The 14,964-nt window shown below is 39.0% G+C and overlaps 1 protein-coding gene across 1 annotated transcript in view; it reads right to left on the bottom strand.

Annotated features, from left to right (window-relative positions):
• Positions 1–783: 783 nt before the first annotated feature.
• Positions 784–14,964, bottom strand: part of LOC134794757 (HEAT repeat-containing protein 5B) — a 58,692-nt gene continuing 44,511 nt past the window's right edge. Inside the window, exons 32-39 of the mRNA XM_063766542.1 lie at positions 14,489–14,612; positions 14,056–14,207; positions 5,462–5,758; positions 4,855–5,061; positions 4,093–4,232; positions 2,797–3,004; positions 1,642–1,787; positions 784–975 (exon numbers count right to left, since the gene is read on the bottom strand). Of these exons, the coding sequence (XP_063622612.1) occupies positions 808–975; positions 1,642–1,787; positions 2,797–3,004; positions 4,093–4,232; positions 4,855–5,061; positions 5,462–5,758; positions 14,056–14,207; positions 14,489–14,612 (1,442 nt within the window). The 3' untranslated portion in view covers positions 784–807. The remainder of the gene's footprint in view (positions 976–1,641; positions 1,788–2,796; positions 3,005–4,092; positions 4,233–4,854; positions 5,062–5,461; positions 5,759–14,055; positions 14,208–14,488; positions 14,613–14,964) is intronic.

The raw sequence follows: 14,964 nt of genomic DNA, 5'->3' as shown, positions 1-14,964 counted from the left end.
CTTTCGCAACCGGGCAAAAAACGGCGCACTACCCCAGAAACCGGTCGTCTATATCTGCGTACAAAACAACCCGCTGGGCGGGTTGTCCGGCATCTGAGTAAAGTTTACGAGTGCCCGAGAGTCGGGTACGCGGTGTCGAATGTGTTAATTGAATCCGAAGCCAGCAAGTAGCTTTCCAGCCGAGTCATATATAGTGCTTTTCTCAAAAATCGTGCAAGAAATATAAATATCATAGAAATATTTTACAAAAGCAACGTTCTTACGTATATATTTTCACAGAAAAAAGTAGAAACAATTGAAAAAATTAGCTTTGCCGCCTTTTTATTTTTTCAATAAAATAATAGAAGTGTATTTTTCTACCGAAAATACGCCAACCTGTTTGAGACAGCTAAATAGTCGCGGTACTAATCATCTGTTTGGCTGTTTAATGGACCTGTGCCTTCATTTGATATGGCCATTTCAACTTTTAAAAAGTTTGGAACTCGACAAATAATGGAATTTGTATGCAACATTGCAGTCCCAAAATCGAGACTGCAATGTTTTTAACTTTTAAATTTTTGACTGACCATAAACTACGCGCTTCGCGACCTATTTTTTAAACGGCAAAGTCGACTTTGCCGTCCATTTTTGAGAAAAATAGAATGCAACTAAAAAAAATCCATACTAGATTGTTACCACTTTTAAGCAGTTCACGTCAAAAATGTGACAGTTACGTAGGAAGTGGCGCCCTCAATAATTTTCTACAATTTCTTGTCGGACTATAGAGTACATAACGTTGTAGTTTTGTGTTGTTTAGACGCAGCGCAGTTATCTGAAGTCGCTGAAGTCAGTCTTGAGCTGTATGGTGGGGCGGGCGGGGCGCGGCTCGAACACGCGGCGCGGCGGGGCGCGGCGCGCGCCGGCCTGGCTGCCCTTCACGGCCGTCTCCAGCTTGCCGCGCAGCTCCGCCGACTGGGACATCATCGTCTTGAACTCCTGTCCAACGAAAATTACTCATTTTAACGAAAAACACAAGTCGCTAGCGACATCTAGTGAAGCGTGCCGGAAGATTTAACATGCTCGAGGAAGCAATAGATGGCGCCCTGATTAGGGCGCCAGAGTGGCTACCGCGAAAACCGAAATTCGCAAATTGCGGGGATCTTACTCTTTTACTCCAATGAAGGCGTAATTAGAGTGACAGAGAAAAATGCCCGCAATTGACGATTTTCGGTATTGGCGGTAGTCCTACAGATTTGGAAGTAGTAACCTGGTAGACTTACGGCCACTTGCACCATTCCACTAACCCGGGATTAACCGGTTAAACCTGGAGTTGCCATGGTTACCCATACAATTTGACACTAGGATAACGGTTTAACCGCTTAACCCCGGGTTAGTGGGCCTAAGGCCCACTTGCACCATTCCACTAACCCGGGGTTAACTGGTTAAACCTGGAGTTACCATGGTTACCAGTTCAACTTGACACTTGGTTAACGGTTTAACTGCTTAACCCCAGGTTAGTGGGATGGTGCAAGTGGGCCTTAGAAAGACAACTACTAGTGACACCTAGTGAAGCTAATGTTATTTGCTAGAAATTTATATAAAAGCCGATCTCTCGAACAAGTTTGAACATGTTCGGGTCAGTTTATATTTGGTGTTGTTTACCTGCGGATGCCTGGGCCCCTGGCGCGTGAGCCAGGCGAGCGCGAAGTCGTGCAGCGCGCGCGCGTGCGGCGCCGCGCGCGCCAGCTCGCCGGCCTCGCGCAGGTACGAGATCACTATGGGCACCACCAGCCACAGCAGCTGGATGCCTGGAAAATGTACGATACAATTTTAATAACAAAACTTCCGTGAGACACAAACATTAAATATATTAAGAACGGGTCACTCACGAAACCCAAACGCAAGCTCCTGATGACACTCCTCGGTACGGAGTGAAACATGTCGAGCGTTTTTCGACTTCAAATACGCGAGTGACCCGTTCTTAATATATTTAATGTACGATACATTTGAAGATTCTTATGCGAATTTCGTCAAATTATACGGAAAATTATAAAAGTCCTTAAACTAAGTCATACCTTGATGGGGTCCCTCTGTTCGGCCGCCAGAAAATAAGAACAATATTTTAATAACAAATATTCAGCATATTATAAGTTACATATGCCACGGACAAAGGAACCACACGAAATTGACAATTTAAGTAGTTGTCGCCGCTTGGTGTAGGCGCCGTTAAACCAGGGAGCCAGGGACCGAATACCGGTATATATTTCAAACAAATTATCCGGTATTCAATTACGGTATCAAGGTTGTTTATGTATATTTTTGAATTTAGATCAAACATCATCACTATTCTGGAATATCAAAGAAATATTATGAATGCTCTGAGATAATTATTTTTATTTATAGTTATACGGACTCTATGGCCCCTGCGTTAAACATCATCATCCATTTCAACTATCAAATATATACTATTTTATGTGTCTTACTATTCTTTGTCTCTATGTAATACAAAAAACGGTACGTGCTTGTTACACTACTTACGACGCAAAACATCTACATACTATAAAAGACTAAAGCATTGAGCAGGTCAATAGATGTCGTCAACTCGGTGATAGGGTGGTATTCCATCTGTCCAATGTGTATTGCGTCTCACATTTTGCTTTAATGAGAGAGTAAGACTCAATGACATTGATGGACAGGTGAAATACCACCCATAGTCACATTCGTGACATTCGCGTGCAAAATGTTGTCCGCTGCCGCACTCTTGATCACTTGGTCTCGTACGAAGAAGAATCTATCAACATTAATCATGATACTCACGCGCATGGTCGGGAGCAGCATTGAGCAGATCGTCTAACGCAGTAACAGCCGCAATGGCGGCGCGGGTGTGCGTCATGTCGGCCGGCCGCCGCGCCGCCGCCGCGCGCGCCACCACGCGGGCCGCCAGCGCGCGCGCCCACCACGACACGCACGACGCCGACGCCTGCGACCACACGGTGCGGACCACCCCGCAGCACTGCGCGAACACCTGCCGAAGGAGGACCATTTGAATACTGTATCTTTAGGATTATACTATCCTCAAAGTGAGGAGCTCCTCGGGGTTTTATTTCATACTCGCTTCCTCGAAGCGAGAAAGAAAAGATAATAATTACAGTCTGCTTGATTTACAGATACCATAAACATTATGAACATATCGCTTCGGACTTCAGAGCGGACTTTAAAAACCACTATTATTTTGGAACACATTAACAATTAACCCTTAAATGCATGATTTTTTTCTTTTTGCCCGAAATTAATATATGTAGGGCAAACCTTGGCTTATTGGTGATACTTGATAATTCGGTGATACTCCGTTATAATCTTACACAGTTCTCACCATGAGGAAATGCGAGCTATAAAATCATTGGCAGCTGTCAGTTTTGATGCTTGCAATTGGGTTGGCAGCGATTTAATTGCTTACATTTCAGCATTGTAAGCTCTGCGAAAGATAACAACCCATTATCACCGAATTACCAAGTATCACCGATAAGCCAAGGTTTATCACATAATTGTTTGTCGATTCTAGGAAAAATAGTAAAAAAAATATAACTTCGATTTTCACTGCAAAATCAGTGTTAGAAGTTGAATTGGCTAAATCATATTTATGTTAATATTTAATTTTCAGTAATAGATATATGTTTTTTTTTTACTACCATTAGAAAGGTACACTACTTGTGATATACGTATGATAAAGTTGTTAAATATAAAATAATTACAAACCCCGAAAACACCGTTCAAAATCACATACTAAAAATTATCAATTTCTGGATTTTTCCAAGCTTTCCGACTTTTCGTCTTAAAACGAATGTAATTTTTATAAATTAAAAATATTGCGTAAATTTAACCCTTAAATCATCACCCTACTACTTGACGTTTGGTATAAAGGTGCGTTCAAGAACGTAAGCCTTTTATTTTTAATCTGTGAGCTGTCTAATGCTTTGTAGACATTTGGCAACACTATGCATTTAAGGGTTAAACATGTTAGTAGTGTCGTTCAGGCTCAACATGACTGCACCATGGTATGCGCATGGCATGACCCCGAACACATGTTGATAAGTTTTAATCTTTAAAAACTACCTCGTTATCTCTAGTTTCGAGGCACTGCCGGAAGTGGTTAATACAGGGGTAGTGCAAGGAAGGCGTAGGCTCTGAGTGATTTAGCAGCACCGCCATAGCTCGCGCACCAATCACTGGGTCGATGCGCTGTCCGACTTCATCTGAAAGAAAAATATATTTTAAGATTGAATACCAATAAAGCTTAACCTTTTCTTCTGTGTAACATTAGGTGGAAATGAGGTAGCGTAGTGCGCATGCTCGTACTATTACTAATGTTGTTTAAACACTTACTTTATTTTACTATCTACTGAATGTAATAGGACAGACGGATTAAATCGAAAACTTAATTAGCGGTGCCTTTAGCCTCGATTTAAATATTTTAAATTCACAGGTCGCTAGATTAGAGCCGGTAGATTTAAATATTTTAAATTCACAGGTCTATGACAAACGAGAAGACCGCGTTTCACTCGGACTAAACTTATAACTGTCTAACGGTGCCCCTGGCTCGCAATAGGCCTACTAGTCAAATCAGTTACTTTTTTAGAACTGTCAAAACGATTTGCTAATATGGAATTTATATGAAACTTTACATAGTGACGTCACGGTCAACTCACCTACTTTTTATATTTCTATCCGATTTATTAAATAGAATTTGTGTTTTAAAATAACTCGTATCTATGTGTTTCTAATAATTATCTGGTGCTTTATTTCATGCATGGTGTAAAATAATTTATTTTAAATACAGTATAAAACCCTATTCTGTTGAATGTTGGTATCACTCACCGCTCTTGACCTTCTCGAGCAGCTTGGCCAGCGTGGAGTGCAGCAGGCGCTGGTGCTGGTCGCGCGTGTGCGGCAGCAACCGCGGCGCGCGCGCGGCGCAGGCTTGCTGCAGCAGCAGCACGGCCGCCTCGGCCAGCGTCGCGTCCGCGCACTCGCCCAGCACGCCTAGCGCCAGGTACAGTATCGACGGCAGGAGGGATAGAGCGCCTGGAATATTGAGTTGACCTTTTAGACAACGCGTTCAATAGATGGCGTTCAGAAGTTAGAAAACTATTTATTTCAACCCAAAAAAACTACTTTTGATACATCAAAAAATTAGGTTAGCAAAAAATACAGTAATTCAATAAGAATCACGAATTAGGGATAACTTCGCCTTTGTACATATACTTACATTGTTTTCTTTCTTATGTATATTGTGTAAACTTGTTTATGTGCAATAAAGTGATACCTATACATACATGAATTAAATACCATATTCGAGGGCTTTTTTCGAAACCAAGGCATTTTAGGTTGTACGGCATGATTTCAGCAAATCTGGGAAAGGGATTGAACGGGAAGCAAATCAGTCTAACAAACCAAATGCTAACAAAGTAGAAACATTACACACCTTGCGGACTAGTTAAAGATGTCAACTCCCCCATAGCAGCCAACGTGCTGACTAACAACGCGTCCCCATGCACGCCCAACCCCCTCGGCACGCCTATAACTCCTACAGCGCCCTCCTGCTTCCTCGGGCTGAGGCCGGGCAGGCGGCGCACGGCGAGGCACACGCACACCTCGAGGCAGGCGAACACGAGGGACTTGCCGGGCGGAAGGTCGCCCGTGGGCCCGCCTTCGCCCAGCGTGTGGACCACTTCCAGGACTGATTCGGGGATGTTGTTTGATGGCTCGTCTGGTGCTAATTCTGTAATTAATTGTTATTACATATCTAAATATCGATATGCTATGGTGGTAAGGTTTTTTATGTTAAGGCGCTCTTATACTCGAGTTTTACGTTTTCAAGGGGGTGAAGCAGACGCGTGGTAGAACGGGCAGGCGGGCGCCCCGCGCGGCGCACCGCACCATGCCCGCGCAGCACGTCTACGGCCTTATTCTGACGACATCGGTATTCTGAATTGTCAGTTCCGGGATTTTTTCCGGCAATTAATATTGAATAAGATTTATTAGCAAATTCGTATTTTGATGAGTACTTAATGAAATTAAAAATGGTAGGTAAGACGGTGAGTGTAAATAATTATTAATTATAAACAATATGAGTGTATACCGCGACAAACTGAGAATCTAATCAAATGATGCCAAATTATTATGAGACAAAGACTAGTACTTACTAATAGACCTTAAAATGTAATAGAGTTAGACCAAGAAAAGTCTGCAACAATTTTGATTGCACACGCAGTGCAAGTGTTATTTTAAACGTCTAGCTTCTATGAAATTATGAATAACACTTGCACTGCCTATGCTATCAAGATCGTTGCAGACTTGGTCTAACTCTAGCAGTCAATTTCGGGCAAGTAGGTAGTGAAAATAAGGAAGAATACTAGCAAAGCTAAGATAATTTGTGGGACTATTGAGTTATGCATAGCTCCAATAAGTAGATAAAATTAGCTATCTTCACAAACATTAATTATAACTCTAACTGTAATTACTTAGGTACTATTTTTCTAATTTTGAATTGACGAGTAAAAGTCAAGCATTTAAAGATTGTAACGGCAAAAAACACTTCTTCTTCGACATTCGAGTTAGTTATATAAGTAAATAAAAAAAATCTGCGGAAATAAAATTGGCACAGTTATACCTTGTAATGTCTAGATAAACATACTTAAAGTCCTCGAACTTAGCGGGTGTGCTGAGGATGTAGGGGGGAGGGGGGTGAAGGTACATTTTTAATATTTTTGCTCATATCTCAAATATCTGTACGAATAGCATACAAAACAATAACAAAAGTTTTAACATAAAATTTCCTACAAACTTGGTTATTTTTATTTGGCTGCTATTTAACTGATCACCAGATTTAGTAAAATTTAATACCAAAAAAATCTATTTTACCAGCCTAAAATAATGAATGATCACCAAAATTATAACACCATTTTAATGTGAAATGATTACCAATTTTATTACATTTTACTATCCTTTTAAAGGAAATGACACCAAACTAATCATTATTAACCCAAAAATAGTAAATGATTACCAAATTTCAAACCCCATTTTAATGTGAAATGATAACCAAATTTTTACATCTTGCTATCCTATTAAAGAAAATGACACCAAAATAATCATTGTAAACCCAAAAATAGTAAATGACCACCAAAATTAGAACTCCATTTTAATGTAACATTATAACCAAATTTTTAAATCTTGATACCATATTAAAGCAAATGACTCCAAAATAATCATTGTAAACCCAAAAATAGTAAATGACCACCAAAATTGTAACCACATTTTAATTAAAAATTTGCAAAACTGCAAATATTTAATATAATTATCGTTATCCTATTAAATTAATGAATCCACTTCGTCACCTTTTTCTAGTAGCATTTTATTTCTGTAACAGTCGCAGTTCTAACCTAACCTAACCCACTTTTCTAGTAGCATTTCTTTTCTGTAAGGGTCGCAGTTCAAACCTAACCTAACCCACTTTTCTAGTAGCATTTCTTTTCTGCAAGGGTCGCAGTTCAAACCTAACCTAACCCACTTTACTAGTAGCATTTCTTTTTTGTAAGGGTCGCAGTTCAAACCTAACCTATCCCACTTTTCTAGTAGCATTTCTTTTCTGTACGGGTCGCAGTTCAAACCTAACCTAACCCACTTTTCTAGTAGCATTTATTTTCTGTAAGGGTCGTAGTTCAAACCTAACCTAACCCATTTTTCTAGTAGCATTTGGTTTCTGTAAGGGGCTGTCCATAAATTACGTCATCGATTTTGACGATTTTTGACCCTCCCCCCTAAAATCATCCAAAAATCATGCTTCGAATGACCTCGTTTCCTCCTACGTTATGCTACCATCATCCGATGTCCAGACCCCCCCCCCCCCTAATTTGAAATGACGTAATTTATGAATAGCCCCTAAGGGTCGCAGGTTTTGTATGTGGCGCAGTTCAAACCAAACCTAACCCACTTTTCTAGTAGCATTTCGTTTCTAGAATAATTATTATTTTGGAGTCATTTGCTTTAATAGGATAGCAAACCTAACCCACTTTTCTAGTAGCATTTCGTTTCTGTATGGGTCGCAGTTCAAACCTAACCTAACCCACTTTTCTAGTAGCATTTCGTATCTGTATGGGTAACAGTTGAAACTTAACCTAGCCTACTTTTTTAGTAGCATTTCGGTTCTGTGAGGATCGCAGTTCTAACCTAACCTAACCCACTTTTATACTAGCATTTCGTTTCTGTAAAGGTCGCAGTTCAAACCTAACCTAACCTACTTATCTAGTACCATTTCGTTTCTGTAAGGGTCGCAGTGCTAACCTAACCCACTTAACTGATAGCAGTTTGACTTACTTTTCTAGTAGCATAACGAAATGCTACTAGAAAAGTAGATTAGGTAAGGTAGGTATGCGGTGCGGGGTACGGGGGGTTGAGCGGGAGGGGCTAGTAATTTTGGCATCAGTGTACTTTATTTGGTAATATGTATACATTTTTTGGTTATCATAGTGGTTTATTTAGGTGAAAATATCGCATTAATTTGGTCTTCAAGATTTGGTGATCATTAATGATTTTTGGTGATCATTCAATATATTTGGTATTTAAATACAATTTGAAGTGCAGTCGTAATTAAAATGGTGGTACTTTTGTATTTTTAGGCCTTATTTTTTTGGTAAGCATGATTTTTTTATTTAGGGTACCAAAGTATTTTTTGGTGGTCATTATATTTGTAGCCTTTTTATTTTTACGTTACGATCTATAGGGTTGAATACGGACGAATACTTTAGGGTTGTTAAAGTTAACAAAGATATAAAAAAGTAGATTTAATTCGTAAAGATTCGTAATTGTTCATCATAAATCAGATTTTTAGTTTAGAATAAGCAAGAATATATAAATCAATTACGCTGACAAAGTCGTAAACTAAAAACTAGAAGAAATATTTAATAGGGTCCCTTATATGAAAAGTGGGCATGAAATTTTTTTTCGCTTCAACCCGTAACGGGGTGTCGATGTCTTTGGATAGGTCTTTAAGGACCATTTTTTGATCAGCGTAATATTTTCGGAAATAATCGATCTGAAAGATAAAAAGTGGTGTTTTCCCCTCTAGTTCCCCTAACTTTTGAACCATGTGTCAAAAAAATAGGAAAAAAATCGTGAAAGTGCTTAGTATACTTTCAAGGAAAAATATAGCAAACCTGAACGCTTTTGCCGCCGTTTTTGAGTATTTGTAATCACTCAGTCAGACTATTTTGACGTACGGGTAACTGCGGAACCCATACTGATCATGGCTTGACCGTTTTTAGGGTTCCGTAGCCAAATGGCAAAAAACGGAACCCTTATGGATTCGTCATGTCTGTCTGTCTGTCTCTGTCCGTCCGTATGTCACAGCCACTTTTTTCCGAAACTATAAGAACTATACTGTCGAAACTTGGTAAGTAGATGTATTCTGTGAACCGCATTAAGATTTTCACACACGAATAGAAAAAAAACAATAAATTTTGGGGGTTTCCCATACTTAGAACTGAAACTCAAAAAATTTTTTCTCATCAAACCCATACGTGTGGGGTATCTATGGATAGGTCTTCAAAAATGATAATGAGGTTTCTAATATCATTTTTTTCTAAACTGAATAATTTGCGCGAGAGACATTTCCAAAGTGGTAAAATGTGTGCCCCCCGCCTTGTTACTTCTAAAATAAGAGAATGATAAAACTAAAAAATATATATGATGTACATTACCATGCAAACTTCCACCGAAAATTGGTTTGAACGAGATCTAGTAAGTAGTTTTTTTTAATACGTCATAAATCGTAAACCGCAATTTTATTATGTTACTTGCTGTTACGGAACCCTTCATGGGCGAGTCCGACTCGCACTTGGCCGCTTTTTTTAAGTTTCATCAGCAGGTCGCTAAGCTTGCTTATTCTAAACACAAAAAATGATTTATGATGATTTACGAAAAAACGACGTTTTCTTAATTCGTCTTTTTTATCTCTTTGTTAACTTTAAAGTACCTATTGATGTAACGTAAAAATAAAAACTTTTTACAAAAAAAAGCAAACCGACTTCAAAAAGGATGAAATAAAATATTATCCTTTTTGAAGTCTATGCGTTACCAACTGATATGTTTGAAGTCGGTGCCAAGCCAAATTTTGAAGCATACCATGATTTTGGTGCGATTCGATAAGGATGTACCTACGTTGGATTGCCTTACACGACGACAATGAACGTACTTTCTGTAGGTACAGTCGACGTTAAAAATATGTTTACACTTTTCGCCTTATTACAAAGGAGTAAGGTGCAAAAGTGTAAATATATCTTTGACGTCGATTGTATCTAAGAACACACCTCAGAACACACGATCAAACCTTCTTGGCGCAGTCTGTACCATGTTTGTCGGCACATTAGTGGAAATCCAATGCATTTTTTTTTCGTCGGTTTTTTTAAAGAGCATTTCTTACTAATGCTCGAACAGTCTATAGCACGCAAGTGTGAGATTGGGACTGAGTAATTTCCCGTCCCTTATCCAGAGGACTACATATCAAAATATAAAACAATTTAAGAAATTTACCTTCTTGCCAAATTTCACCTAAAGCGGTTCAGTTGTTTAGCCATGAAAAGGCGACAAAGAGGCAGACAAAATTACTTACACATTTGTAATAGTTATTAGTGCAGTTCTAATGGGATTTATAGCTATAAAGCTGATTATTTTGACTGGTATTGTTACTTCTTGGCTTGGCACCGACTTCAAACATATCAGTTGGTAACGCATAGACTTTTAAAAGGATAATATTTTATTTCATCCTATTTGAAGTCGGTTTGCTTTTTTTTGTAAAAAGTTTTTATTTTTCCATTTTTAGTTTTAACGCATTCTTAAGAGCGCGACGCATGAATGAAAAACAAGATCATGTTTAACACTAAATTCGTGTAAGTACCTATTACTTTAATAAATATGTATGTAATCAGGAATTTTCTCGAGTCCGTCTGGGAAATTATAATTCCTGTCACTACTACACTAAATCCATCCTCCGCCCCGCCACTGGCCCAATCCCTCAACGCCCCGATCACTCAACCTCACAGCGCATCAACCCCTGATCCAGGAACCCCTCGACCCTGAACCAGGAATTGTCTCGAGTCCGTCTGGGAAATTATAATTCCTGTCAACTAAATCCATCCGCCCGCCCCGCCACTGACCCAATCCCTCAGCCCCCCGATCACTCAACCTCACAGCACATCAACCCCTGATCCAGGAACCCCTCGATCCTGAACCAGCAACCCTTCAACCGCCATTTCCCGACCCGTTAATCTCTGACCCCTTAACTCCTAACCCTAACCCCCGATCAGTAGCCTTACCAGCTTACCACGAGTTTGACATTGATATATTCGCTAGCATGTGTGTAACTTACTTCCTATGCATCTCGCTCGTACTAACCTTAGTGTGAGCGAGATGCATAAAAAGTTACATTTAGATGCATAAGACGTTAGCGAATATGTCAATGTCAAACTCGTGGTAAGGCTACAGTTGCAGTGCATCAAATTGGTGGTTTTCGGAAGCAAATGCTCGAGTTACTTTAGAAAACCCCGAAATCACTTAACACGTGCCTTTAAAAATTGAGGAGTTCCCTCAATTCCTCATGGATTCCATCATCAGACCAGAACCAAAAATAATACGGAAACACCTTGGAGGTAACTTCTTCCAAACAAAAAAAGAATTACTCAAATCGGATCACAGGTGCCAGAGTAATCGCTGAACATATTTACATTTAAAGAAATCATCATCATTATCATCAAAATAATCATCATCATCAGGTCTACTTCATCAAATTAGTGGTTTTCGAGAGAAAATGCTCGAGTTGCTTAAGAAAACGCCCAAAACACCATGCATGTGCCTTTAAAAATTGAGGAGTTCCCTCAATTCCTCATGGATCCCATCATCAGAACAGAACCAAATTAAAATGGGACCAACTCATAGGTAGCTCCTTTCAAACAAAAAAAGAATTACTCAAATCGGACTACGGATGTCGGAGTAATCGGTGAACGTACATAGAAAAAAAAAAAAAATAGCCACAACCGAATACAGAACCTCCTCCTTCTATGAAATTGAAGTCGGTTAAAAATGACTAAATTTGTAGAAAAGTTTATGGTAAAATTTTTGTCCGAAGTAATTATAATGCTATTCGTACAGATATTCGAGATATGAGCAAAAATTAAAAATAAAAGTATCTTCAACCCCCGCTACACCCTCCACACACCCTCGAGGACTTTTAATATGTCTATCTGGACATCACAAGGGTATAACTATACCAATTTTCAAAACTACACGAATTATTTCCGCTAATTTATAAAAATTTCTTGAGCTACAAATAAATTATATTTTCAACAAAACAGAAATGTTACTTGTCTTGTATTCCTTTATTAGCCTTATTTTATATATTAAGACTATATCACAAAATCAATCAACATTTGGCATGATGTGCCTCATCCCTGTAGTTGCAGGCGTCCATAGGCTAGGGTAAATGCGGGTCGTATGATTGCTTGCCTTGCCACCAGCGTGGTATAAAAACAACTGTATAAAAAATGGCTATAAAGCATTTTTTGGAACAAAGTTCCATATCGCACGGTACGGACTTGGCGGATGGAGGCTAGGCGAAAAAAAGTATAAGAGTTTTCCGTCATGAGTTTCCGTCACGACTCTTTCTTAACTTCGTTTCAACCGATTGTCCCATGACACTCTCGCATTTTTTTTATTACGATAAAAGTTTAGAGTGATCAATTGTACTTACACTTATTTTCCTTAGGATGTAAATACCTAATCCAATTAAACACAAAACCATTATAGCCATTTTTCGACCACTTCCACAAAAACGCATGTAGGTATCTCGGAAACTAAAAGTGTTGAAATGGTTACCACCACACACTAAACACTCCCACATATTTGAATCCTGTATATCTATGTTTAAAAATTATTCAATTAATTGATTAATTTAATAGCCTTTTAAAATATGTTTACACAATTTATCAATCGTGACTGAATTCCGGAACGGTTAGATGGGTGTGTGCCTTTGCTGCTCAACTTGTTATAAAGTGACAATATGACGGACGAATATCTGAAATGTCACCGTATTTAAGAATTATTTTGCTTTTCTTCGTAAGTATGTTGAAAAACATTGTGTGTATAATATATTTGCATATTTATACTGTGATTACCTATTTTATGAAACGTCCGCTCAACTAGCACAGGTCCGACGCTGACAGTGGTCACGGGCGTACTGGCGTGAGGAATGGACGCAAGGTATTGCCGCGTAGTGTGTAATTTAGTAGGCAAAATGTTCAATTCATAAAATGATGAATGAAAAAATTAACGTATCGATAAAAGGACAAGCAATAATGAAGATTTACTTAAAAGCTATCGACTGAAGTAAGTTTCATATACATTTTCGTCGTAGTACTTCTGACATAAGGAAATAAAGACGGTGTTAGGCTTGTTTTCAACTTAAGATTCTATCGAGAAAATAATGAGCCGTCGTGTTTCTGACAAGCAATAACGTAGTTCAAGGACTGAAGTTATACATACTAGAAAATAATGCATGAAATCCTTGTAAAAGTCTGTAAATATGGTGACAAAAAAGCGCATTTTACTACACACCGCGCCTTAAGTTGGTAGTTTAGTTTAGCTTTAAATATTTTACGTGTGTGTGTAATATTTATCTTTTGTTGTTATTATTGTGTGATATAGTTAATAGTACTATTGTGAAAATATGAGTAAGATAAGTAAAAATTTACAAATACGCCGCCCCGGGCGTATAACTCGCGTTTTGGTAAGAAAACTGATGTATGGAGTGGTAACTCTTTCGTTACTTATATTACTCTATGGTTTTACACAGGCATGCCTCTAGCGACATCTGCCGTAAGAGTACTAGACTTATCTTAAGGACATGACGTCTCCAACCATTCCATTAAAAATAAAAACAAAAAAAATGTTCATTGTAATGCCGTTCACACGCTTCTGCCGAGTACAAACATCAATTAAAAATACTTATGTACTAATATATGAAAGTACCTTTGATCTTGGCCTGCATGTTGGCCTGCAACTGCTCTCGAGCGCCGGTGATGATGAGTTTCAGAACGTCGGCCACAAGGAGCAGTGCTTCCACGCTCTCCAGCGTCAGTCCGGTGCGGTGCACTATTTGACACAACTCTATTGCCAGAGCCCTGTAACAATCACGGGGTCAAAAGAGATGGAATAAAAAATGGGTGCAGGTTCAACAAGGATAGTTTTATTCGTTCTGATACGCCAATAGCGCCTTTATATAGATTACAGACGAAGGACTTTTGTTCCGTACTATCACAAAGCTATTACATTTCGTAAGGTGAGACAGTGTTATGTAGTATGTGTCATCCTAAGCAAAAATCCTTATCGTCTTACAATGCATGAAGGTGATAAAGTTGTAGTTATTTGGCTATTTCACTGATTTTGTTACAATAACCGTTACCTGTCCTTCAGCAGCCTCGCCCTGTTTCCGGGCGCGTCCAAAAGAGTAACTATCGAGAGCAGGACAGAGATAGTGTTGTCGACGGTCATGTCCCTTTGGGCGCATAAAGCTTCCATACATATTCCTGAAACATTAATTTATTTTCACGCCACTGTTCGGAAATGTGGCAATAGATGGTCTAAAACCAAGCTGGAAAGTAGGCAATAGCTGTAGCACCTGAACCACCACTACTACAATGTTTCATTGTTATCATCATCTGTCATTGATGATGGTTCGCTACAGCAATGAGTATCATTTAAAACATAAAAATCAATAAATAGTACATTGTAGGAGAGGACGGAAAACCGCTAAAAGATGGACGAGTCGTTTGAGGGCCGACACGTTAGTGGAGGCCCTCTAATAATACGAGTCCATCTTTAGCGTTTCCGGCCGAGGCATTACATAGTGCTTTTCACGACTACTGCGAGGAAATAAGA

Source organism: Cydia splendana, chromosome 1 (assembly GCF_910591565.1).
Source record: "Cydia splendana chromosome 1, ilCydSple1.2, whole genome shotgun sequence".
Classification (NCBI taxonomy): Eukaryota; Metazoa; Arthropoda; class Insecta; order Lepidoptera; family Tortricidae; genus Cydia; species Cydia splendana.
Note: the sequence above shows the minus strand (reverse complement) of the source record. Positions and strands in the feature narration are given on the sequence as shown.